At 44.0% G+C, this 26,784-nt stretch overlaps 1 protein-coding gene across 3 annotated transcripts in view; it reads left to right on the top strand.

Moving 5' to 3' along the window:
* Positions 1-21,845: 21,845 nt before the first annotated feature.
* Positions 21,846-26,784, top strand: part of TTC26 (tetratricopeptide repeat domain 26) — a 65,681-nt gene continuing 60,742 nt past the window's right edge. For 2 of the 3 annotated variants that reach the window (XM_021936318.2, XM_021936316.2), the window contains exons 1-2: positions 21,846-22,526; positions 23,346-23,483. In XM_021936318.2, coding sequence (XP_021792010.1) covers positions 22,524-22,526; positions 23,346-23,483 — 141 coding nt within the window. In that variant the 5' untranslated portion in view covers positions 21,846-22,523. Of the gene's footprint in view, positions 22,527-23,345; positions 23,484-26,784 lie in introns of those variants that run through there. The other variant, XM_021936317.2, reaches the window with a different exon arrangement.

The raw sequence follows: 26,784 nt of genomic DNA, 5'->3' as shown, positions 1-26,784 counted from the left end.
ATAGACTGTCCCATTACCATTAGCACCAAAAAACCCAATGGGCTAGGTACAGTGGCTCAGCCTGTAATCCGAGCACTTTAGGAAGCCGAGGTGGTGGGAGGATTGCTTGAACCCAGGAGTTCAAGACTAGCCTGGGCAACATAGTGAGCTCTCTACAATAATAATAATAACAACAACAATAATAATTAGCCAGGCATGGTGGTGTGCACCTGTAGTCCCAGCTACTCACCAGCCTGAGGTGGGAGGTTTGCTTGAGCATGGGAGGAGGCTGCAATGAGCCAGGATTGTGCCACTGCACTCCAGCCTGGGCAACAGCGCTGAGACTTTGTCTCAAAAACAGAAAACAACCCAATCGAAACTTACGAACTCTCCTACTGAAACCCTGAAAACTTCCTTTCTGTTAAGTTGAGGTATATAAACCTTTACTTTTGAGTTTTCTGTTACTGGAAGCTCCTCCTTGAATGTGTAAATAAACTTTGTCTTTTCTCCTGTTTGTCTGTCTATTGCCAGTTAATTTTTAGGCCCTCGAAGACAGGACACAAGTTGAAGAGGAAAAAGTGGGGGTTTTTTTGTTTTTTCTGTTTTTTGTTTTTTCCAACATCTTCAAATAAAATAGATGGGTCATTGATCAGATAAGAAATACATCTTTTTAAAAAATAGTAGAATCCCATCCTGGCTAACACGGTGAAACCCCGTCTTTACTAAAAAATACAAAAAACTAGCCGGGCGAAGTGGCGGGTGCCTGTAGTCCCAGCTACTCGGGAGGCTGAGGCAGGAGAATGGCGTGAACCCGGGAGGAGGAACTTGCAGTGAGCCAAGATCTGGCCACTGCACTCCAGTCTGGGTGACAGAGCGAGACTCCGTCTCAAAAAAAAAAAAAAAAAAAAATAGTAGAATCTGGTTGCCATCTTAGAAATTCTTCAAAATGACTAATGAGAATTCTCCGCGCTGTCATTCATGGTAGATAAACCCTCTTTCAGGAATAGAGTACTTTGTTATGAAAACCAGCCAAACATGGCGGCCACATAGGATCATCTTAGGATGTCTAAGAGGGACATCTTGTTCCCTCTAGCTGCGGCTTCTATAGTTGTCTTTTAATCCACTTGGCCGTATTTGTGGTCTGACAGGTTCCCAGGGACCTTTTATTATCAAATCAACTAAGTTCCAGATGTTTATTGACTATCTTCTATGTGGTCCTTACATTAGTTAGTAACGTAAGAACATGCAGAGGTTTAAGAAACAGTCCCTGCGCTCAAGGAGCATGTATGGGAAGACATGAAAAAATGCTTAGAAATATAAGCAAATTCGTGGATAAACGCTGCAATGGGAATATACAAGATGAGAGACTGAAGAGTCTAGTTTGGCTACAGTGGTTGGGAGTATAGACATAGAATCTACTCCAATTTGAAGCCATGAAAAATGATTTAAGGGCCAGGTGCAGTGCCTGTAATCCCAACACTTTGGGAGGCCAAGGCGGGAGGATCATGACCCTCCTGGGCAACATAGTGTGAGACCCACCTGGGCAACATAGCAAGACCTCATCTCTACTAAAAATAAAAATTAGCCAGACATAGTGGCATGCGCCTGTAGTCCCAACTACTTGGGAGGCTGTGGCGGGAGGATTTCTTGAGCCCAGGAGTTCAAGGTTGTAGTGAGCTACAATTGTGCCACTACACTTCAGCCAAGGCAACAGAGGAAGATCCTTTTGAACAGGGAAGAGAAGGGAAATGGAAAGTGAAACAGAAAGGGAAAGGAAAGGGAGTAAAGGAAAGGAAAGAAGGGAAAGGAAAGGGGAAAAGAAGAATGGAAAGTGAACGGAAAAAAGAAAGTGAAAGGGAGAAAGAAAGGTGATTTAAGGAGTTCTGGGAAGGAAAAAGGAAACATTTTGAAAATTTTTGAAATATGTGCCATCAGAGATTGGGTTCTCCAGGAAGGAGATCCTGACATGGAGTTAAGAGTACAGAACTTTCTCTGCACTTTTTCTGGGGCATAACGCCAGTACAAGTCAAAGGAAAAAGCATGATTGATCCACGGGGCCTATCAGACTTTGGTGAGGACCTGACAAAGTCTCTGCCAGCCCAATGAGAAGCTCTGGAGTAGGGGTCCAGCTCCGGACAGAAAAGTCTAGGCGCTTGTACTGCCTTGCTCAGCCACTGGTGGGGGCCGCCAGAGAAGTGGATGACTTCAGCTCGAATGCTGGGGCAGATCTTGAAAGAGCTAAAGCTGGAGGCTATTGGCTAAACATGCTCCTCAAAGTTGGGCAGCAAGCTTGACCTGAGTGCCACACTGAGTCAGCTGTAGTCCACCCTTTGTACCACATGGCTTTCTTTATCCATTTGTATTTAGGAAACAAGCTTTTCAGGGGCACTCTTCCTACAGAGACGCTTATAAGAGGGAAATTAATGGAATGAACTATATATAGTCCTTGTCACTGTAGTTGGTCTCAAGGCCACGGCTGGTCGTCTGGTCCTCATCATATCCCTCCACCACTATCCATTCCAATCCCTCTCACCCTTGGCCACCACCTCAGCTGCTCTCAATAGCTTAATCTGGTTGGGTGCCCTATTTGTAAGTGGTCTGAGCACATCTCAGGCCCAGATGGGCAAAGGATTACCAAGAGACACCCAAATAGGTCACCAGAATTCCATGCATGTTCCACCTGCCCACATTGTGTAACAGCAGCCACACCTCCTGCTGACCATCAACAGTTACCTCGGATAAGATGGCCGTTCCCTTTCTTACTTGCTAGTCTTTGACCATTAGGAGGCCAAAGTACCTGGTGACAGCCATCACTGTAGTCCATCGGGATCTCTGCTGTATCTCCAGGCAAGAGTGTGCCCCTTTTGGGAACCAGGACCTCTAACTCTGCAGAGCCCAGTGTTTTGGGGAGAGGAAATTGTAGGGGGTCATTGGAATTTTACTAAGTAGGGCCACTCTGGAAACCATTCTTTCCAGACTCACATATGGACACAGTACCATACTAACTTGACCGATTCAAGGCATATACCACGATGTTCTGGAGGCTATGTAATCATTGTAGGATATCACCTCCGTGCTAGTGCTTTGACTCCATCTTTAACTGGCCTTTCCAATACTGCATCCTATAGCTACTGGGTGGTGAAGTGTATGATAAGACCATGGATACTATGTTCATGGGTTCATTCCCTCAACTTTCTATGCCATGAAAAAATTCACCTGGTAAGATGCTATGTTAAGTGTGATTCCATGTCTGTGGATCGGGCAACCTTTAAGGCTCCAGAAAGTGGTGCTACTGGCCAGGCGTGGTGGCTCATGCCTGTAATCCCATCACTTTGGGAGGCCGAGGCGTGGATGACTTAAGGCCAGAAGTTTGAGACCAGCCTGACCATCATGGTGGAACTCTGTCTCTACTAAAAATACAAGATTAGCCGGATGTGATAGCACATGCCTGTAATCCCAGCTATTTGGGAGGCTGAGGCAGGAGAATCGCTTGAACCCAGAAGGCAGAGGTTGCGGTGAGCTGAGATCTCACTATTGCACTCCAGCCTGGGCAACAAGAGTAAAACTCTGTCTGGAAAAAAAAAAAAGAGAGAGAGAGAGAGAGTGCTACTACTGAGGCTCTGCAGGGGGAAAGGGCAACCCCAAATTCAGAATAACTGCCTCTTCCTGTGAGAACCACTACTGGTTCTGCCAGAACAAAAGGGGCCCGATGTAGTCTACAGGTCACCAGGTAGTCTATTGTTCTCATTAAGGAATAGAGCTTAGCATTGGTCTTTATGGCTGGCAGATCAGACACTCAGAGGTGGCAGCAGCTATGTTCATTCTGGCAAATGACAATCCATGCTGTTAGGTTCCTGTATCACTTCCATCTTGGCCACCGTGGCCTCTTTGTGCAGCAGTGGAGGAGCAGCCTCTCACTAACCCTGGCCAACATTAACTGGCCAAGTTATTTTGTGTAGTTGGCAGATCTTTTGTGGGTCTTAATGTGATATGAACTGCCCACTTCCATACGTCTATTCATATGCTTCCTTTTACTCTTAGGCTCCCAAATTCCCAGCCAGGCCACCATCACTGTCCATGAGTTCATGTATGTTCTCACCCTAGGCCATACTCCTTCCATACCAAGTGATGACTGGGTGCACTCTCAAAGCTCCTCCCCCTGGGGAGATTTTCCCTTACCATTGTTTTTCAAGACCTTCCCTGAATGAGACTGTAATATAGCTGCCATGCATTTTCAGTTTGTACCCACATATTAAGCTAGCCCATCCTTAATCCAAACTTGGTCTTTTTCCCTTCTCCTTTAGCTAGTTATATGGGACCCCCCTCACATGACCACAGGTGAGGCTGGGGGAGAGGTGCTGGTGCAACTGTAGTGAGTGACATGAAAATCTGGGCTAATTGCTCATGTGGCTTGCATGTGCATGTGCCCTCTGGTCCCACTGTGTTCAGTCCCAGATGCACCAGTTTTATCCTATGACGGCTTTCATACTGACCCTGCCTGACCTTATCACTTGGTGTGTCTAACAGGATGTAGCTGATGGCAGCCAGTTTTGAATCCATGATCACTTGGTGTCTCCACCAGGGCCCAGTAGAAGCTCAGAGCTGTTTTCTGAAAGGGGTGTAATCCTTCACTGCAGTTGGCATGACCTTGTTGCACTATCCAAGGAGTCTACATTGTGATTCCTCTATTGGGGCTCACCATAAATCCCATATTACATCTTTTTCCATCACTGACATCTCCAATATGAGAAGCTGTGCCAGATTTTATGGTCCAAGCCATAGGGTTGCTTGTATCACAGCCTGGAGAGCTCTTTCTTGTTCTGAGTCCCACTCAAAGCTGGCAACCTCTGTGTAACCCAGTATATGCACAGCAGCAGTATTCTTAGGTGTGAAATGTGTTTTATCAAGAACCCAAAGATTCCTAACAAACTTTGTGCTTCCTTCTTTCCAATAAGTATAAATGATGCAACAATTTTTCTTTTGCCTTGGAAGGAATGTCCCAGCACACTGGTGACCAAGGGACCTTTCAAATCATTAGTGAAGTGGCAGGTCAACGTATTTTGTAGGATTTATTTCCCACTCTCAGGAGCACATGTGTCATACCAAGGCCTCTACCATGCTCTTCACATCTTTCTCATCCTGCTTAGCAGCATGACATCCTCGATGTGATGGATCAATGTGATGTTACATGAGATGTCCAAATGCTCCAGTTCTCTTTGGACTAGATTACGGCAGAGGACTGAAAAGGAATATAACCCTGTGGCAAAACTATACAGTCTTGTTGCTGTGCATTCTGTATGAATATGAACTCTTTCTGATTCTCTTTCTTGATTGCAATAGAAAAGAATGCATTCACCAGATCAATGGCCTCAAACCACTTCAAGCTACATAAATCTGCTCTGGCAAAGATGCTATATCCAGTACATAGCTACTACTTCCTTGCAGTAGTCTGAAGTCATTCTCTAGGAACCATCCCATTGCTGCAGAGTCCACACTGGCAAATTAAATAGAAACATCATAGGGACCATGCTTCTTCATCCTTTAGATATTTAAGAGTGGCACTAATATCTGCCATCCTCCTCAGCCTAGACTATAATGCTATTTTGTAGTTACTACACTGGCTGGGGTGTGGGACAGTTTCAGCTACTTCCACTTAGCCTTCCCTACTGTGATAGCTCCACTCTGCAAAATCAGGATGAATGTGAGAGTTAGCCCAATTCCCAAGTGTGGCAATCCCAACCACATATGTGAAGATTAGGAGGACAATTGGTGGGTTCATGAACCCAGGGAACCCACTGCAAGCTGGACCTCAGTCGGGACTCCATTTGCTCCCACCCTGACATGGAAGCCATGAGAATGTTTCAGTTCTTTGGGCATCAGTTGACCTCTGAGCTTGTACCCAACAGTCACCAAAATGTCTGCATATTCCCCTATTCCCAGTGTTCCATCATTGGAAAAAATATTGTAGATCTCTTTAGGGGAAGAATCAGAGGAACTGTGGCAATATGTTCTTGCCATTGTGTTACAGGTCCTTCATCTTGGTGACTTGGCCACCACTTCACTCAGTGGGTTCTGAGTCTGAACATTGGTTCAGGAATGGAAACCAGGCAAGGAAATGTTTTTCTCACTGTCTTGCTTATTAATTCTTTTATTTTAGATTATACTTATGAAGCAGAACAGATGCTCCTTGACTTACAATGGGGTTATGGCCCAATAAATCCATCATACATTGAATATACTGTAAGTAAGGAATGCATTTAGGCCAGACACGGTGACTCACACCCGTAATCCCAACACTTTGGGAGGCTGAGGCAGGCAGATCACTTGAGGTCAGGAATTTAAGACCAGCCTGGCCAACAGGATGAAACCCCATCTCTACCAAAAAAAAAAATACAAAAATTAGCCAGGCATGGTGGCTCACACCTGTAATCCCAGGTATTCGGGAGGCCGAGGCAGGAGAATTGCTTAAAGCTGGGAGGCGGAGGTTGCAGTGAACCTAGATCACCCACTGCCCTCCAGCCTGGGTGACAGGGCAAGACTCTGTCTCAAAAAAAAAAAAAAAAAAAAACCCAAAAATATATTTAATACACCTCATCTACCAAATATCATAGCTTAGCCTAAGCTATATTAAATGTGCTCACAACACTTACATTAGCCTACAATTGAGCAAAATCATCAAACACAAAGCCTAGTGTATAATAAAGTGCTGAATATCTCATCATGTAATTTTTGAATTCAGTACATTGTACAGTATCAGTTGTTTACTCTTGTGATCACGTGCCTGACTGGGAGCTGTGGCTTGCTGCCACTGCCCAGCATCACAAGAGGGTATCATATGGCATGTCCCTAGCCTGGGAAAAGATCAAAGTTCAAAATTCAAAGTGCAGTTTCTACTGAATGCACACCATGGTGAGGCAGAAAAATCGTATGTTGAGGACCATTTGAACTTTTTGACTACCCATGCGTCTATGTTCTTCCTAGAGAAACTGTATGCTATTTACAATCCCTACAACTCCCTAAAAGTCAGGTCCTGTTAGCTGCCACTCTGATTTTGTCGTTCTGCCCTTAAGTGCCGTCATTCTGGTGTCTAGTGCATCAGGGTTCCATCATCTTCATTGCTATCAGTGAGCCAAGTTCCAGGACAGCCCCTCCTTCCATCAACTATGTTCTACTGGGGAAAGCACCACTGAACTTATTAGCAATGTTGCTGTACCTCTCATCAATGCGTTCCCTATGGCCTTGATGAATATGGCTCCTTGAGCCATCCTATAGGACATAATCCCATGGTGGGTGTTCTGGCCTAACCTTACATCTGTTTCAGCATGTCCCCTTTTCTGAGTCCTGTAATCCTTTCCTCTACTGCCTGACATAGCAATTTAGGCACTTCAGACTCACTCTTCATGAGCCAGCACTTTTCCGGGATTCAGGGAGCCACCCTAGCAGCAATTTTGTACCTGGTTCTTGCCAGGATGCTCAACCTCGTATCCTGAGATGTGCCCTTATGTCAATAAATTCTCCTGTATACAATTTCATATTATTCCAGCTCACTTGACAGAGCAGTTCTCTCAGAATGCTGAAGTTGGAAATCAAAGTGTGCGAAGTGAAGAAATAAAACAATTGAGTATAGAACATTCATTTTAGAGGACTGACAGGGAAGGGAAAGGAAGGGGAGGGGAAGAGAAGAGAGGGAAAAGATTGTTCAGGTAATGAGAGGGAGAACTTTTTTGTTCAGTTGATGCTTGCCCTTGTTTTTTTGTTTATTATTATTATTGTTTGTTGTTATTTTACTAGAAAATCTGGGTATTTGTGAAAGTTTCAATGAAATAGATCTGAGGAGAGTGCAAAACTGAAGTTGCTAGGGCATGCTAGGGTGACATTGAGCCATATGAACCCGTTGAACCACCGATCAGAAGGGGAAGCAGAAAACATACAGGCTGCAATGAGTCAGCTATGCTAAGTCATAGAAACGTACATAAACATCAGAGAATTGAGTCCGATTTGGACATTTGGAATGTCCAAAGTCCATGCCAAACAGGTGTTCTACAGGAGATATGGGAGTCAAGAGAAGCATTAATCAAATGGTCAGACAAATAGGGGAAGGCTGCAGTGGGGGGCAGGCATCAGGGCTTTCCCTAGCTCCAACCTGCATCATTGCAAGTGCCTCCGGGAATACCGTACTGGGAAGGGAAGGAATTGCAAGTATACTTTTAGAGTTGGAGAAGGGCCATGTTCCTCTTAGAGGATATATTTACAAACTTTGTTTTGGTGGTGTTAAAATGAGGAACTTCAGGCTGCAACCCTTCTTCCAGTAACATATCTGAGAGCAGAGAAAATGGGGATGTAGAAATCCAGAGGTGGGGTTAACTTGGTGATGATGGCCTGAGATGGTACCCAGCTGGCTCCCAGTGGGTTTTACCCCCAGGTATCTGTACCTTTGTGCACCCTTCCACACTAAACAGCACAGATCTGTGTAATCAATAGGATACTGTCAAAATAACAGTGTGACTTTCAAGACTAGGTCATAAAACAACGCTGTGGGCTTTTCCTTGCTCTCTCTTGGATCCCTTGCTTTGGAGAAGCCAACTGTTACGTTGGGTGGACACACAAGCAGCCCTAGAGAGGGGTCCATGTGGCAAGTGACTAAACTCTCCCACCAATGGCCAGCACTAAGCTGCCCAGCATGTGGGTAAGCCAGTGGGAAGGGGAGCCTTCAGCCTTGCTCAAGGCATCACATGACTGCAGCCCCAATTAACTGTGACCTCACCGAGACTCTGAGCCGGAACCACCCAGCGAAGCCACTAAGCAGAAACTGAAAGCGATAAGAATGTTGATTGCTTATATCATACTGCTTCGTGCTTATGTATCTGCTGAGTCTTAAGCAAATCAGTGAGGTGAGTTTTATTACCCTGACTTACAGAGGAGAACACTGAAACACAGGTTAGCACACATTGGAAGCAGCAGAGGCAGGATTCAAATCTGGGTCTTGCTGACTCCAAGGCATACAACCCTATGTCACCTTCAGTTCTTGCTAGCAGCTGCCTTCAGCACTACAGGAGGAAGTGAACCATGCAACACAACAAGGCCTGGCACCTCAGCAGCTAGCTGACATACAGAGGCCCTCCTTACAGGGCTCCCTGAATTGGAACACCTGATATTTTCCCATTAGCTTCCTTTTATGTTTATATTGCTTTCTGATTTCTCAATTATCTTTCTGCCAAATAAACGGTTATGCTAGCAATCACAAGTTGAAAATTATTTTTTATAGTATCCTCACACAAAGTCACTTAATTTTTTTGTTTTTGTTTGTTTGTTTTTGATATGGGGTCTCTGTTACCCAGAGTGGAGCGCAGTGGTGCAATCTCAGCTCACTGCAACCTCTGCCTCCTGGGCTCAAGCGATTCTCCTGTCTCAGCCTCCTGAGTAACTGGGATTACAGGTGTACACCATCACGCCTGGCTAATTTTTGTATTTTCAGTAGAGACAGGGTTTCACCATGTTGGTCAGGCTGGTCTCGAACTCCTGGCCTCAAGTGATCTGCCCACCTCAGCATCCCAAGTGCTGGGATTACAGGCATGATCCACCATGCCCAGCCCAACAAAGCTACTTCGTTTTAACTGCTATGAAGATAAGTTACCAGGCAGGACATAGTGGCTCAGGCCTGTAATCCCAGCACTCTGGGAGGCTGAGGCAGGAGGACTGCCTAGGCCAGGAGATTGAGACCAGTCTGGGCAACATAGGGGACCTCATCTCTACAGAAAAATTAAAAAATTACCAGGCATGTACCAGCATCCTGGCACATGCCTGTAGTTCTACCTACTAGGGAGGCTGAGGTGGGAGGATCGATTGAGCCTAGGAGGTTGAGGCTACAGTGAGCCATGGTTGCACTACTGCACTCTAGCCTGGGTGACAGAGCAAGACCCTGTCTAGAAAAAAAAGAAAAAGAAAAGGAAAAAAAGGTAAGTTACCTTTTATATTGTAATAATATTGAAATAAATATTGTCTCCCATGTCTTTTTTTTTTTTTTTTTTTTTTTTTTTGAGATGGAGTCTGGCTCTGTTGCCCAGGCTGGAGTGCAGTGGCCGGATCTCAGCTCACTGCAAGCCCCGCCTCCTGGGTTCATGCCATTCTCCTGCCTCAGCCTCCCGAGTAGCTGGGAGTACAGGCGCCCGCCACCTCGCCCGGCTAATTTTTTTTGTATTTTAGTAGAGACAGGGTTTCACCGTGTTAGCCAGGATGGTCTCGATCTCCTGAACTCGTGATCCGCCCGTCTCGGCCTCCCAAAGTGCTGGGATTACAGGCTTGAGCCACCGCGCCCGGCCTGTCTCCCATGTCTTTAACTCATTTCAGTTAAACTTCAGCCATAAAGAAGAATTTGGGAGTTTTCAAATAAATTTTCTTTTTAATTTTAGATTATAGAAAATTTCTACACAAAAATAGAATAGTACAATAAATGCCCAATGGCCGGGCAAGGTGGCTCAAGCCTGTAACCCCAGCACTTTGGGAGGCCGAGGCGGGCAGATCATGAGGTCAGGAGATGGAGACCATCCTGGCTAACATGGTGAAACCCTGTCTCTACTAAAAATACAAAAAATTAGCCGGGTGTGGTGGCGGGCACCTGTAGTCCCAGCTACTTGGGAGCTGAGGCAGGAGAATGGCGTGAACCCGGGAGGTGGAGTTTGCAGTGAGCTGAGATCGCGCCACTGCACTCCAGCCTGGGCAACAGAGCAAGACTCTGTCTCAAAAAATATAATAAATAAATAAATCTTTTTAAAAAATGCCCATGTACTCATCATATAGCTTCAACAATTATCACCTGTAGCTGTCTCAGTCTGCCAACATATTCATAGTTGAGCCACAACATGGTTATCCCTTAGCACTTATTAAATCGTTTTTTAAAAAGCGCCAAAATGATAATAGGTGTTGTTTCTTGGTTATACATTTTATAGATAATTTACATTTTCTTGATTTTACTTCTCAGTATCTTCCCAAATTTCTGCAGTCAATATGAAGTACTTTTGTAATAAGAGAAAATGCTATTTTAAAATGATTGAAAAATGTCTTTTTTTCTTTCTTTTTTCTTTTTTCTTAGAGAGGGCATCTCACTATGTCGCCCAGACTGGAGCGCAGTCATTGCTCACAGGCATGAATATAGTGTACCATAGCCTCGAATTCTGGGGCTCAAGGGATGCTCCTGCCTCAGCTTCCTGTGTAGCTGGTGTTACACGTGCATGCCACTTCACCTGGCTTGAAAAAAATGTATTTCTTTAAGGAGTATATTTTCAAATGCTTGGTCCAAGAGTCACTCTTGTTCTTGCTTGGAACAAGCCATCAGTAATCCTCTCCCCTACGATTTCATATAGTTCACTAAGAGGGAGCAGAAAAAAATTGGACTTTATTTTTGAGACAGGGGCTTGCTCTATCATCCAGGCTGGAGTGTAGTGGTGAGATCACAGTTCTCTGCTGCCTCAGACTGGGCTCAGGGATCCTCCCAACTCAGCCTCCAGAGTAGCTAGGACTATAGGTGCACACCACTGCACCCAGCTAATTTTTTTTTTTTTTTTTTGGTAGAGCTGGGGACTCACTATGTTGCCCAGGCTGGTTCTTGAACTCCTGAACTCAAGCAATCTTCCTACCTCTAGCCTCTTGAAATGCTGGGATTATAGGTGTAAGCCACTGCAACCAGCCAGAATATGGTTTTTAAAGCCTTCTTTTTTTTCAGAAGGAACAATCTCTATTCAGAAAAAAACAAAACATTCTTTTGTTTTTTTGGTAAGGCAGAATATTTGTAAACCTAGTAAAAAAAGAAAAAAACTAACAGCCCTCAAACAGAGCCAATGAATAGATTTACTGTGGCTCTGTAGCAGAGAGTGGAGGATTCTCCTTTTCATGAGATTTTCTTTCCTTAAGGAAAATCAACCCTAGTAGGAAATGCCAAAACTTAGTGCCTTGGCATTCCTTCAGCAACTCATGGCCCTGGTCGATGACAGAGACATGATTTCTACAGTGGTTTCTAAGAACCTAGGGTCAATATCACTGTGTATCAGGGCTGAATTGGAGAAACAGAGACTGCAGAGCAGCACTCTAAGCTCTGGGCTGGATTATCTTTAAAATAAACAAACAAACAAAACCAGATTTAGCAAGATACAATTTACTTACTGCTGATAGGAGTCAAACTCTGTAAAATAGTTGAAGAGATTTATTCTGAGCCAAATATGAGTGACCAATGGCCTAGAACACAGCCCTTGGGAGATCCTGAGAACATGTATCCAAGGTGGTCAGGCCACAGCTTGGTTTTATATATTCTAGGGAGACATAAGGTATCAATCAATACAGGTAAGCTATACATTGGTTGGGTCTGGAAAGGTGGGACATTTATAAGTAGGGGCTTCCAAGTCATAGGCAAATTCAAAGATTTTCTGATTGGCAATTGGTTGAAAAAGTTATTATCAACAGAAAGGAATATCTGGTTTACAATAATGGATTGTGGAGACCGAGGTTTTATTATGCACATGAAACCTCCAGTTAGCAGGCTTACAAGAGAATAAATGTTTCTTATCAGATTTAAAGAGTCTATTCTGTCTATAATTCCAAAAGCGAGGAGGGTATAATGAGGTATGTCCAGCTCCCACTTCCCATCATGGCCTGAACTAGTTTTTCAGATTAACCTTGGAACGCCCTTGGTAAAGAGGAGGGGTCCATTCAGATGTTTGTGGGGGTGGGTGGGGGCTTAGAATTTTATTTTATTTTATTTTTTTTTTTTTGAGACGGAGTCTGGCTGTGTCGCCCAGGCTGGAGCGCGGTGGCGCAATTCGGCTCACTGCAAGCTCCGCCTCCCGGGTTCACGCCATTCTCCCGCCTCAGCCTCCGAGTAGCTGGGACTACAGGCGCCCGCCACCTCGCCCGGCTAGTTTTTTGTATTTTTTTAGTAGAGACGGGGTTTCACCATGTTAGCCAGGATGGTCTCGATCTCCTGACCTCGTGATCCACCCGCCTCGGCCTCCCAAAGTGCTGGGATTACAGGCTTGAGCCACCGCGCCCGGCCTAGAATTTTATTTTTTATTTACGGTACTATATAATTCACCTATTCAAAGTGTACAATTCAATGCTTTCTTTTTTTTTTTTTTTTTGAGATGGAGTCTCACTCTGCTGCCCAGGCTGGAGTGCAGTGGCCGGATCTCAGCTCACTGCAAGCTCAGCCTCCCGGGTTTACGCCATTCTCCTGCCTCAGCCTCCCGAGTAGCTGGGACTACAGGCGCCTGCCACCTCGCCCGGCTAGTTTTTTGTAATTTTTTAGTAGAGACAGGGTTTCACCGTGTTAGCCAGGATGGTCTCAATCTCCTGACCTCGTGATCCGCCTGTCTCAGCCTTCCAAAGTGCTGGGATTACAGGCTTGAGCCACCGCGCCCGGCCAATTTTTGTATTTTTAGTAGAGACGGGGTTTCACCATGTTGGTCAGGCTGGTCTCAGACTCCTGACCTTGTGATCCACCCACCTCAGCCTCCAAAAGTGCTAGGATTACAGGCATGAGCCACCGCGCCCAGCCAATTCAATGCTTTTTAATAAATTTTTATAGTCATACAATCATCAAAACCTGGATTATGTTTTCCAGTCCCTCAGAATCCACTGATCCGTTGCAGCTGCAATGAAACTGCAAGTTCCAACTTTGCCTGTTACCTATGCAACCAGGTTTTGTGTACCTATGTTATGATGTGTTTCATAATACCATTAGAGCTGTAGTTAGGAATAATAACTTCTTCTCAAGTACACTCAATGTCATATTCTGCCCTTCATAACTATAGCTGCAGTTCAAACAGCCTCTACCAGAATTTAGAGATTTAAAGCTATACCCAACTGTTGGAAGTCAGTGGTCATTTCAATTGACTTAGGAAATTCAGTAGGGTTGTTTATAGTATCATCAGCCCTTTTGACCCTGGCAAGAGGAGCCCTTGCTCTGGGCTCTGTACTGTGGCCACACCCTAAGCCACGAATGAAAAGTCCATGGAGCTAAGGGGTCCTTGCACCTCACCTGACGATGCTGTGTGCCCAGGACTCTGAAATCCCTGCTGATGCAACCCCAAGCCTGTTTCCACACCTGAGCAGGTATCTTCCTGGGGTCTGTCCTCCCTATGGGTCTATTAGAAAATGACAAATCACAGTTGAGTTGGGTGACTATAGCTTGAGTTTGTGGGCTGGGTGTCCACATACATGCACAAAGCCCTACATGGTGTGGGAGAGAACCTGGAGTGAGAAGACATGGGTTTGCGCTGAGGGTTGGGGTTGGATCTCTGTACTGCCACATCCACAACAGAATTTTGAGAAATCTGAGAATTCTAAATTGGAGCCTGACCTTCTTCATAATAGTATATTTGTCAAGGTAGGAGGATAAAACATTTTATTGAACAGTTTGCTAAGCTGATTTAAAATTTTCCAACACTGAGCTGTATGGTATATGGACCTCCATATGTATGATTTCATTTATATTAAATGTCCAGAATAGACAAATATATAATGACAATAAAGAGATTAGTAGTTGCCAGAGGCTGGGAGGAGGGGAGAAATAATGAGTGATTGCTGACGGGTGTGGGGTTTCTTTCTGGGGTGATAACAGTGTACTGGAATTCAATAGTGATAATGGATGCACACTGTGAATATACTAAAAGCCACTCACGCTTTAAAAGTGTAGGTTTTATGGTAATTTAAATGATATATCAAGCTATCACCAAAAATATACAATGGGAGTTCAGAAATGCCACCCCAAAGTATGATGCTATGACATGCTGATTACTTGAACTGATGTCACTTGGGGAACAGCAGATGCAGGCAGAGGCTTTCTCTGAGCTCTGATTATCTGCCTAAGACAGACCAAGGGATCCTCCAAAAGGAACTCAGTTGTCATGAATCTCCTCCTCTGGAATCTTATCAACCAGGGACAACGAACTTGGATCACAGGAGGGGAGACCGGAGGTTGACATCATGCCTAGACAGCCACCTCTTCTTCTGAGGACTGCTCCAAGAGAACCTTTATTACTTGAGAGGCTTTTCATTTGCATAAGAAGAAACCTTTGTTCACCATACACTTCCACCCCTCATAGTCTCATAACAGGTGTCACCACCCCCCACCCAGAAGTCCAAAGTCTCTATTCCCCTCTGTACCTCAGGGTGCTATATAAGTTTCAATCATCTGACCCTTCTTTGAATCTCACATTTGTGGGGCTTTCATGGGTATGTACATAATTTAAAATGGATTTCCTCTTGTTAATCTGTCTTATGTCAATTTAATTCATAGCCCAGCCAAGGAACTTAGAAGAGTAGAGGGAAGTCATTTTTCACTCCCCTACAAGAATATTCTTCTGTAAAGAGGAGCTAGAAATAATTTTTGTTTTAAATTCAACCAAACATAGGGATAATTCTGAAATTTGGAACCAAAAGAATTATAAATACATTACTGGTGAATTTGTGCTTATCTGAAATCTGTACATGTAGCTGTCTTTATGTATCTCTGTATATTGAAGTTTTTCTATATATATAATCAGTGAAGTAAGATATCTAGTCATTCATTTACTCACCAAGTAATTGCAGCGGAGTGACAGGGACAGCGGGGGGTGTGGTGGTGGGTCGTCAGAGCATGAGAAATATGCAATAGAATCTAAGAAATCATACCTACCTGGCCTGGCACAGTGGCTCATGACTGTAATCCCAGCAGTTTGGGAGGCAGAAGCAGGCGGATCACTTGAGGTCAGGAGTTCCAGACCAGCCTGGCCAACATGGTGAAATTCCATCTCTACTAAAAATACAAAAAATTAGCTGGGCGTGATGGTGCGTGCCTATAATCCCAGCTACTTGGGAGGCTGAGGCAGGAGAATGTCTTGAACCTGGGAGGCAGAGGCTGCAGTGAGCTGAGATTGTACCACTGCACGCCAGCATGGGCGACAGAGCGAGACTCCGTCTCAAAAAAAAAAAAAAAAAAAAAAAATCAGACCTGCCTTCCATGAGCTCATGGTTACTTGAATCTCCATAGGCTATTCAGGAGGGTATGTAATGTAACTCAACAATGCCACAATTACTTAAATTCACTTGGGAGAATTACCTCATTTTGCCCAACTTGTCACTGTGAAAAAAAAGAAAATTTCAGGACCTTCCAAATTTATTATGCCAAAGGGAAAAGTCAAGCCTTGGAAACTGAGTCACGTAACATGGCTGTTTTTCTTCTCTGGTGCATGACTGTTGCTTCCTGATCTTTTTGTTGATGTTGTACATTAACCAGGCTCTCTATTCTTTATTCAAACCTAGACTAAATGACGTTGGAGATGGAGACTCTTGTGATTGTTACCTCTTTACAACAAAATGTTAAACAACCCCCTTAGAGTGTAATCAGTAGTAGTGAATTAAATCTTCTTTGTATATTAGCCTTATATAGAAAATGCTGGCTGGGAGCTGTGGCTCACACCTGTAATCCCAGCACTTTAGGAGGCCGAGGCAGGCGAATCACGAGGTCAGGAGATCGAGACCATCCTAGGTCTAACATAGTGAAACCCCATCTCTACTAAAAATAAAAAAAAAAAAAAAAAATTAGCCAGGCATGGTGGCCGGCACCTGTAGTCCTAGCTATTCGGGGAGGCTGAGGCAGGAGAATGGCATGAACCCGGGAGGCAGAGCTTGCAGTGAGCCGAGATCGTGCCACAGAACTCCAGCCTGGGTGACAGAGGGAGACTCCATCTCAAAAAAAAAAAAAAAAGAAAGAAAGAAAGAAAGGAAAGAAAATGCCGTAATATGCTGTAATTCTGTGCAGCACACCTGTGGTTGCCTGCATACACCATCCTCACCTTTCCCTACATCGGGGAGCACTGATCACCATTTTTTCTTTGGTGTCTGTGTTTACCTGATGGCTGCTCTCACACTTTGCACTTGAATAAACTTTTAACTGGATCCTGAGCTGTTTGATTATATTAAATTGACATTTTGATGATCCAGAGACTCTAAGCAGGCCTCCTGAGATCTATGCCTCTTTGCTGACATTCGGAGCTTTGGTGTCTACAGGAGTGGCTTTTGCTCTTTCCCACCTCATTGGAACTGGCACGGGGCTCTGCCAAGGCTCCTCTCAGGTTTTGAATCTCTCTGGCTTTGACTGAGATTCAGACTTTACGCAAGCAATCCAGTTCTATGCTCCACAGAGCTGGAACTGAAGCTCTACTTTAAGATAGAAGTTTTGTTTGCTTGTTTTGCCTTTCACAGATTTATGACGTTCAATTTTCTTTGAAGTTAAGGTTTGTTGAACTACTTGCTAGACTTTGTATGGCCCTTTCTGTCATTCGAATTTGGTCAGAGAACAAAATAGGTTCTCTCTCTCTGAAAACAGAAACTGAATGTTTGTGGCTTTAGGTACATTTGTGGTTTTAGGCCAGGCCCAGTGGCTCACACCTGTAATCACAGCACTTGAGAGGCTGAGGCAGGTGGATCACTTGAAGCCAGGAGTTTGAAACCAGCCTGGCCAACAGCAAAACCCCATCTCTACTAAAAACACAAAAATTAGCCAGGTATGGTGGCATGTGCCTGTAATCCTAGCTACCTGGGAGGCTGAGGCCAGAGAATTGCTTAAACCCGGGATATGGAGGTTGCAGTGAGCCCAAATCATTCCACTGCACTCCAGCCTGGGTAACCAAGTGAGACTATGACTCAAAAAAAAAATTTTTTTTGATTGTGGTCTGAAACTGGACCCAGGTTGGTGACCCAGATTTTGGAGCTCAGTTAAAATTGACATTTAAGTTTTCTTCTTGAGCGACCAAAAATTCACAAAAGGGTTCATATGAGGACGTAAGTCCCAAATGCAAAAGACCTCGTTCCTCTCAGAAGAAAAGCACCTTAGGTGATTGAGGTCATGTAAGGATGTCAGAGTTCATAGCTTGGGATGTGTAACTATGCTCTAGGGAAATCTCAAAGAAGAATATGCAAGGAAATCTGCCCGGTGGGCACACATAAGGAATTGGGCTACCGGTGCCTTAAACCCCCAGAAATTTCTGGGTTTCGTTGGGACACATAAGAGGGGAGAGGTGACTCATGGGTGAAACCTTGAGGTGTAATCACTATTAAGCAGCACACTAGACCCAAAACATCTTTCCCTTTCAATCTTTGGTCAGTTTAAAAGAGGATACAAATTATGGTCAACTGTTCATTTAAAACAAAGTCCTCTTTAAGGGAGGACCCACTTTTAGAAACTCCAGCTAAATTTATGTACAAGACTTATGGTGCCACCTCCTGTCTATATATATACACATATATATATATGTATATACACACACACACACACACACACACACACCCTACATACATAAATATGGGTGTATGTGTGTCTGTTTTATGAGGCAGGGTCTTGCTCTATCACCCAGGATGGAGTGCAATAGTACGATCTTGGCTTACTGCAACCACCACCTCTGGGGCTCAAGCAATCCTCCCACCTCAGCCTTCCAAGTAGCTGGCACCACACGCACACCCCCATGCTGGGCTAATTTTTTGAGTTTTTGTAGAGACACTCTCACTACGTACTCCTGAGCTCAAGTGATCCTCCTGCCTCAGCCTCCCAAAGTGCTGAGATTGCAGGTGTGAGTCATCGCACCTGCTACCTCCTGTCAGTATTGGGAAAAATGGTCTTATTTGACACAGGAAGATGCTGAATTACAATGGCCAAAGTCGGGTACTTGTGAAATGCCTAAGTTAGTTTGCTCACATGCACAATTAGAAAAAGCCAGCTCTAGAATTAAATAATATAATTTGGAGAGTTATTTCCAATGCTACCCAGAAGCATGCAAAAGCTGCTGTGACAGAGTTCTTTTCCTATAGAAAGCAAATGAAAAGCGCTCTAAAACTTTAATTCAGAAAAGCTGCTGAAACTGCTGCTTCTCCTCCTCCTGCTCCCCCTTCTCTCTATCCCTCCTGATCAGAACTACCTTGCCCAGACTGACCTTCTCTTCCTTCTCCTCCCCTTCCACCTGCTCCCACTTTTTTGGCTTCATTTCATGAACATCCAGTATCTGGTAGAGGGAAACCTGCTTTAGTTTATCAACCATGGTCTAAGGTAGAACTTAAAGGCATAGTAAATTATTCCCCGACCCTCACCAGGATCCTATTGGTTTTGCTAGAGAATTTGAATTAAATATCTGAGCTTATGGCCCTGGTTATTCTGATTTATATCAACTAACTCACATGTGACTATCAGAAAGTAAAGCTAAAGATTAGACAGACAAGGCCCATTATAGAACTCTCTTAGAAGGCCAGGTGCGGTGGTTCACGCCTGTAATCCCAGCACTTTGGGAGGCTGAGGTGGGCGTATCATGAGATCAGGAGATCAAGACAATCCTGGCTAACACGGTGAAACCCTGTCTCTACTACAAATACAAAAAAAATTAGCCGGGTGTGGTGGCGGGCGCCTGTAGTCCCAGGTACTCGGGAGGCTGAGGTAGGAGAATGGCATGAACCCGGGAGGCAGAGGTTGCAGTGAGCCGAGATTGTGCCACTGCACTCCAGTCTGGGCGACAGAGCGAGACTCTGTCTCAAAAAAAAAAAAAAAGAAAAAAGAAATCTCTTAGAAGACTTTCATAAATGCTCAGGACTGTAGGCAGACACACAAAACTGCAAAGGCTTTGCTTCAAGCCACTCCTCACTGTTTCAAAGAGTAGTAGACTGTAGTAAAATACAACAAGGTCAACAAAATCCAGATGAGTCAGTAATATCATATTTTGAGGGTCTGAGTAAACTTAAACAATATTTGGGTTTATCTGAAGAAAGCTACGCTAATAATCAAAATGATACCCTTCTCAACTCCAGTTTTATAAATGGGTTAGATGAAGAATTAGCACTAATAGTGAAAAGACAAAACCCTCGCTGGGCCACTTCTCAAACTCATAATTTGGTCAGTCTTGCTGACCAGTTGTCTCATAACTGAAGATGAAACTGAGAAGGAGGCCAAACAAAAGAGCAAGGCTAATAAAATTATGAATTTACAGTGGAAACAAATGTCCACACAATTTGGACCTTCAAAATATCCTTATAAACCCCCAAGTAGACCTAACCATACGCTTTCAATTAATTCAAAAAGCCTGATCACATTAAAAAGAACTGCCAAAAACTAAAAAGGAAAGAACAACAGGTGGAGGCAGAAAATAAAAAATGGGGGTGCTCCATCGAACTTAAAGGGCCTTTCCTTTTCTCCTTAATAACACTCTGGGAGAAAAGAAACTCCCCTTACTGATTTCATCCCTCATTCTGTGGAAGCATTGCTAAACTCACAACACACTTAACATTATTCAATGAGTAGACTAGCTTCATAGGAAGTTTCACTTCTTTTAGCTTATCATGTGACCATCTCTAGATGTAATAAGCTAAATATTGCAACTCTTTTTCCTTCACTTTCAGATGAAACACCACATAATTGCATAACTCTAACTGATAAACTTTTTTTCTCCTAGGACTGATCTGCAAGAGACTTTTCTTACTTAGGCTGATGTTGTTTGGTTTACAGATGGATGTCATTTAAAGGATGAATCTGGAACTTACTGTAAAGGTTTACACAATAGTGTCTTTAACAGAAGAAATAGAAAGTGCTTACCTTCCAGAAGCCACTTAGATTCACTTCTGTCTTTGTACCACAACTGGGTATTGAAGATGTCATTCACCATATAGAGGTCCTAACCAATTACACACAAAAGGCCCTAAATGACAGCCACATGAATGTCTCATTGTTAAATAATGAAGTTACTCTCTTGAGAAGACTGTATTACAAAATTGTATGGTCTTAGACATACTGCAGCCCAAGGAGGAACCTGTGCTATGACAGAAACTGAATGCTGTGTTTATATCCCAGATGAATCAAATAATGTTACCAAAGTAATGACTGATTTGAAAAACTCTAATAATTAACCTTTCGGATCCAAAACCCTCTCTAAGCTACCGGTTAAGTAGTTGCTTTGGATCTTGGGGACCTTGGTGGCAAAAGCTGTTATGTATTTTAGGAATTATCATAGTTTGTGTTTTGTCTTGCCTTTGTCTACAGAGCTGTTATGGTATTTAACTGCAATTGGGTCAACACACAGCTGAGAAAATTAGAACAAAGACTACTCAGATAATTGTTTGTTTGAAGAGGCAGCCATGTAGCCTGAATCAGGTTCCAGAACTACTTTCTCTTGTTGCTTTATAATTCGGACTTGGTCCTTTCCAATTTCCCCTCCTCCTTGGGATGTGACTGCCAGGAAGGAGCCTTCCTAGTGACATGAGGTTTGATCAAATACACGGCCTGAGAATATAATTCTTCTATAATGCTTTCTCCGAAAGCTTTTGAAGAAAAGGGAAAATGTGAAAAGAAAATTTCAGCACCTTCCAAACATATTATGCCAAGGGGAAAAATTAAGCCCTGTAAACTAAATCACAGAACATGGCTGTTTTTCTTCTCTGGTGCATGACTGTTGCTTCCTGATCTTTGTGTTGATGTTATATATTAACCAGATTTTTTATTCTTTATTCAGACTAAATGACGTTGGAGATAGAGACCCTTGTGATTGTTACCTCTTTACAATAGAATATTAAACATCCCCCTTAGAGTATAATCAATAGTAGTGAATTGAATCTTCTGTGTACGTTAGCCTCATCTAGAAAATGCTGTAATTATGTACAGCACCCCTGTTTTTGGCGATATAAACGACCCTCACCGTTCCCTACATCAGGGAGCACTGATCACCATTCTTTGCTGTCTGTGGTTCCCGGGATAGCCGCCCTCACACTTTGCACTTGAATAAACTCTTTCAATTGGATCCCTGAGCTTTTTAGGCTGACATTAGTTAACTAACAAGATGTTAGTTCTTCAGTCTGTTAATTCTGAGGGGTTGACCAGAGGTCCTGTAAGGTCTCTTCCAACTCTAACATTTCACGATTTCGTGAATTTAAAGACTATGGTTGCCCCTGCATTAACTGGGTTCCGGAGTAAGATAGATAAATTAAGTCATCCAATCGACAAATATTTATTACAGTTCTCTATTGTGTGTAGATGTATCTGTGGAAATAGGAAACTGTATTTTGATGCACTCCTGCCTCCAAATCACAGAACTACAACTCCTTCAGCAGAAATTTTCTAAGCTTCCCGCACCAGCCAGAGACCAAGAATCTGCGGTGCACGCAGCCAAGGGTTGCTATGGAGTCCAACGCGGCCCAAAACGGAAGTGGTCCCTGAAAATTTCCTTCCCAGAAAACTTGCATTTGAAAAACAATGCCATTCCAATTCGCCTTTTCCTAAAGTAAACTCATAAATAGAGACACAACCAAACTTTCGCTCTCAGCACAGAGAACGACGCTCTCCTCCCAAGAGGAACCGCTGCTCTTCCGCGGCAGAAGCTGCACGGAACCAAGAAGCCGCGGGCGCTGGTTCTCCAACGAGCTTTTCTCCCTGACGTACCAGCCTCCCGGCGGGGTTGCCGTGGAGACAGAGCGTCCTGTGTGGATGCGGCGAAACGCTGAGGCCCGGCCTTTGCTGTCTGGAGGGGACTCACAAGACCGACGTCAAGATGGTTAGTGGCTCTGAATAGTGAGGGATTACTTTGAGTAGGTCCTGAGGCTGGCGATTCGAGGTTCCCAGCACACTTCTGTGTAAAGTCTAGGTGTGTCCGCAGGGGGTAATCCCCAGCTCTCCCTGTGTTCCCACGGGGACAGGGATGCAACTGTAAATACCTCGATGCTTTCTTCCCTCCTGCTTCTCCATTTACCCACATCTAAACCACTCGTGGGATGGGAAGCAGAGGAAGGGAAAGCTGAGATGACAGAAGCTGTGCGAAAGCATCTCTAGCCAGTGAAGATAAAGTTGGGAGTAGCTGTTTGGTCCTTCCTAAGTATTGGGTGATGGCTCTTCTACTAGAATACCTGTTACAAAGCAAGTTTGAATAGGCTTCCCTATTCAAACAAAGAAAAACCTAATGGGGTTCGTTGTTAAGGATTTGACTTATAACTTTTTTTTTTTTTTTTTTTGAGACGGAGTCTCGCTCTGTCGCCCAGGCTGGAGTGCAGTGGCGTGATCTCAGCTCACAGCAAACTCCGCCTTCAGGTTCAAGCGTTCTTCTGCCTCAGCCTCCCGAGCAGCTGGGACTACAGGCACCTGTCACCATGCCCGGCTAATTTTTGTATTTTTAGTAGAGACGCGGTGTCACCATGTTGACCAGGCTGGTCTCGAACTCCTGACCTCATGATCCGCCCGCTTTGGCCTCCCAAAGTACTGGGATTACAGGCGTGAGCCACTGTGCCCGGCCTTGACTTTTAAACTACAGAGCTGCCACTCTCAGTTTAAATCTGATAATCAGAATTGGACCATACAGCTGTCTTTGTTTCTTTTACAGATGCTTTCAAGGGCCAAACCTGCTGTAGGCAGAGGCGTACAGCCCACTGACAAAAAAAAGAAGAAAGGTAGGAAGATTCCAAAACTAGAGGAGCTACTTTCAAAAAGAGATTTCACTGGAGCTATTACCCTATTGGAGGTAATGCCCAAAGAACGTTGCTTCTTAGCATGTGAATACCAGACTGTAGATGAATGATTAGGTGAGAATGCTGGTTGCTCTGCTGTTGTAATAGGTGCGTGCATTCTGGGGCTTCCTGTACAAATCCCCTGTAAATCTAGTCAGGCACAGATTCCGGATTCTAAGTTAACTATAAACCTGATAAAAAATGAACTAAAAAACTAAATTTGGCTGGGCGCAATGGCTCACACCTGTAATCCCAGCACTTCGGGAGGCCAGCGGGCGGATCATGAGGTCAAGAGATCAAGACCATCGTGGCCAACATGATGAAACCCCGTCTCTTAAAAATACAAAAATTGGGGCCGGGCGCGGTGGCTCAAGCCTGTAATCCCAGCACTTTGGGAGGCCGAGACAGGTGGATCACGAGGTCAGGAGATCGAGACCATCCTGGCTAACACGGTGAAACCCCGTCTCTACTAAAAAATACAAAAAACTAGCCGGGCGCGGTGGTGGGCGCCTGTAGTCCCAACTACTCGGGAGGCTGAGGCAGGAGAATGGCGTGAACCCGGGAGGCGGAGCTTGCAGTGAGCTGAGATCCGGCCACTGCACTCCAGCCTGGGTGGCAGAGCGAGACTCCGTCTCAAAAAAAACAAAACAAAAAACAAAAATTAACTGGGCATGGTGGCACACACCTGTCGTCCCAGCTTCTCGGGAGGCTGAGGCTGGAGAATTGCTTGAACCTGGAAGGTGGAGGTTGCAGTGAGCCAAGATCATTGCACTGCACTCCAGCCTGAGTACAAGGCAAGACTCTATCTCAACAAACAAACAAACAAACAAAGAAAAACCTAATTTCTTGAGGGCCACTTTTGAGTATGTCTAGTTCACTAATGGTGATTACAATCTAAAAATGTGAAGGGACATTTAATACAATGTCATTTCACACATTGCTTATCCCAACCCTTGACCAATGTATGATTTTTTTCCTATTATGTGTTCTGAAATTTTGATCAAATTTAAATAATTCTAACATGCTTATGGTTGAAAATATTATAGCCCCAGAAAATATTTCAAATCTCCATGGCAGTAGTTCTCACCTTTTAATATACATTGGAATTACCTAGGGTACTTAATAAGATATTGATTCCTGGGCTCCTGCTGTAGGTCTGCAGTGGTGCTCAGGAATCTGCATTTTCAGGTGAGTAGTTTAAGTGCCTGATGGAGATGGTCCCAGGAGACTGCGCTTTGAAAAACTGCTTTGTGGGAAGCACATGTTACAGGAGAGTGAAGCGTTGCACCAAAGAATGAAGAGTTCTGACAGCATGGTCTGGTTGTGTTGTGCCACAGTCATTTCTCTTAAAATGCTACTCCATCCATATTACTCTGAATCTACTGTTAATAATTGTTATAATTAGGTTTACATGTATTTCTCCATCTTCCATGTATAGTTCACTTTCTTGTTTTTTCTCTTTTTTCTTTTTTTGAGATGGACTTTCACTCTTGTCACCCAGACTAGAGTGCAATGGCACAATCTCAGCTCACTGCACCCTGCACCTCCCTGGTTCAAGCAATTCTCCTGCCTCAGCCTCCTGAGTAGCTGGGATTACAGACGCCCGCCACCACACCCAGCTAATCTTTTGTATTTTTAGTAGAGATAGTGTTTCACCATGTTGGCCAGGCTTGTCTCAAACTCCTGGGCTCAGGTGATCCACCTGCCTCAGCCTCCCAAAGTGCTGGGATTACAGGCATGAGCCACTGCGCCTGGCCTAGTTCACCTTCTTACTAAGTGCTCTGGTATTGAACATATTGTTTAGCTTTTTAGGCATCAGCCTTCTCATCTTTGCATTGGGGGAGTTGGCATGGAGGAACCTTCTAGTTCTGTGAATCAGTGGACTGAGTGCTATATATCTATTTCCGTCAGTCTGTTTCCCTCTTTTTTCTCTAAGACAGTGACCATATTTTCCTTATTGTATAACACCAGGTTACCTTTATTTTATTTTATTTTTGAGACAGGGTCTCATTCTGTCGCCCAGGCTGGAATGCAGTGGCGTGATGGTGGCTCACTGGAGCCTCAACCTCCCAGGGCTCACACGAGTCTTCCACCTCAGCCTCCCAAGTAGCTGAGACTACAGGCATGTGCCACGATGCCTGGCTAATTTTCATTTGATTGGCTATTTGTGTGTGTGTGTAGAGATGGGGGTCTCACCATGTTGCCTAGGCTGGTCTTGAACTCCTGGGCTCAAGGGATGCTCCTGCTTCTGGCCTCCCAAAATGCTGGGACTACAGGGCCAGACTGCCTTTAAGTTGGCAGGGAGGCTCTGCTCTTTGCTTACATTCTTAGGTAGTTAGTTGGAGTAACATGCTGCATGGGAATGGAAACTGCTATGGTTTAGGGTGAGGAAGTCTCATGCGCTTTCCTGTAGCTCCAGGGAATTCAGGGAGACCTCACATGAGAATATCTCCAGAATTAAGGCACTATACTCAAATTCATAGCATTTGGTATGAGGAGGATTTCTAATATTGTAGAGTTAGCTACAGGAGTAAATTCTTAGTCCAGACAAGAAAGTATCAAAGGGATGTCTTCATCTTGTAATGACTGAGGCTCCTTAAGTTCTATAGTGATGCTCTGTAAATATGTGTTGGCTCACTATTTATCACCCTGTAGAGTGAAAAAAAAATCTTATCTTACTGTGGAAATTCAGAATTCTCTGTCAAGATCTCAGTCCTTTCCTCCAAAATAAGGCTTTTCTTTTGTTGGCTGAGGAATTCATAAATATTTGTTCACAATGGACATAAGTGAGGCCATGTCTTCTGAACATCCTTAACTCTTGTAGACCTGGTAAGCTAGCCTGCTCAAGGGTAATAGAAAGATTTAATGGCTAGTCCTCAGTGAAAGGTTACAACCTATTAGTAAATATATGTGTGTGCTAATGCAATAGGACTGAAGCGGGAGGTTAAATGCAGTAGAGCACAGAGGGTGACAACATGAGCTTTGGAGTCAGGCATTTCTTTAAGTCCCTGACAGCACACATACTGGCCATGTGGCCTTGAGTTCATGGTTCAGCCTCTCTAACCTTCAGTTATTTGGCTCTAAATATTTTACATAATTCTCTTCCTTATATATCGCCCAGAATTGTTAGGCAACTCAAATGCTTTCTGGAGTATAATATCAGTTAATACAGAAAGCCAAATGTGAAATATTTGAAAATATAAATTTCTGTGACAATTAGAAGATACTTGTCCTGTAGGCATAGGTTTAATTAAACCTCATATTGTCATGCTTCTAATACTTAGATTGCCTGTTGTTCGTTAGTAACCCAACATA

This window comes from Papio anubis, chromosome 4 (genome assembly GCF_008728515.1).
Source record: "Papio anubis isolate 15944 chromosome 4, Panubis1.0, whole genome shotgun sequence".
Lineage (NCBI taxonomy): Eukaryota > Metazoa > Chordata > Mammalia > Primates > Cercopithecidae > Papio > Papio anubis.
The sequence above is the reverse complement of the archived record's forward strand: the minus strand, read 5'-3'. Positions and strand labels throughout refer to the sequence as shown.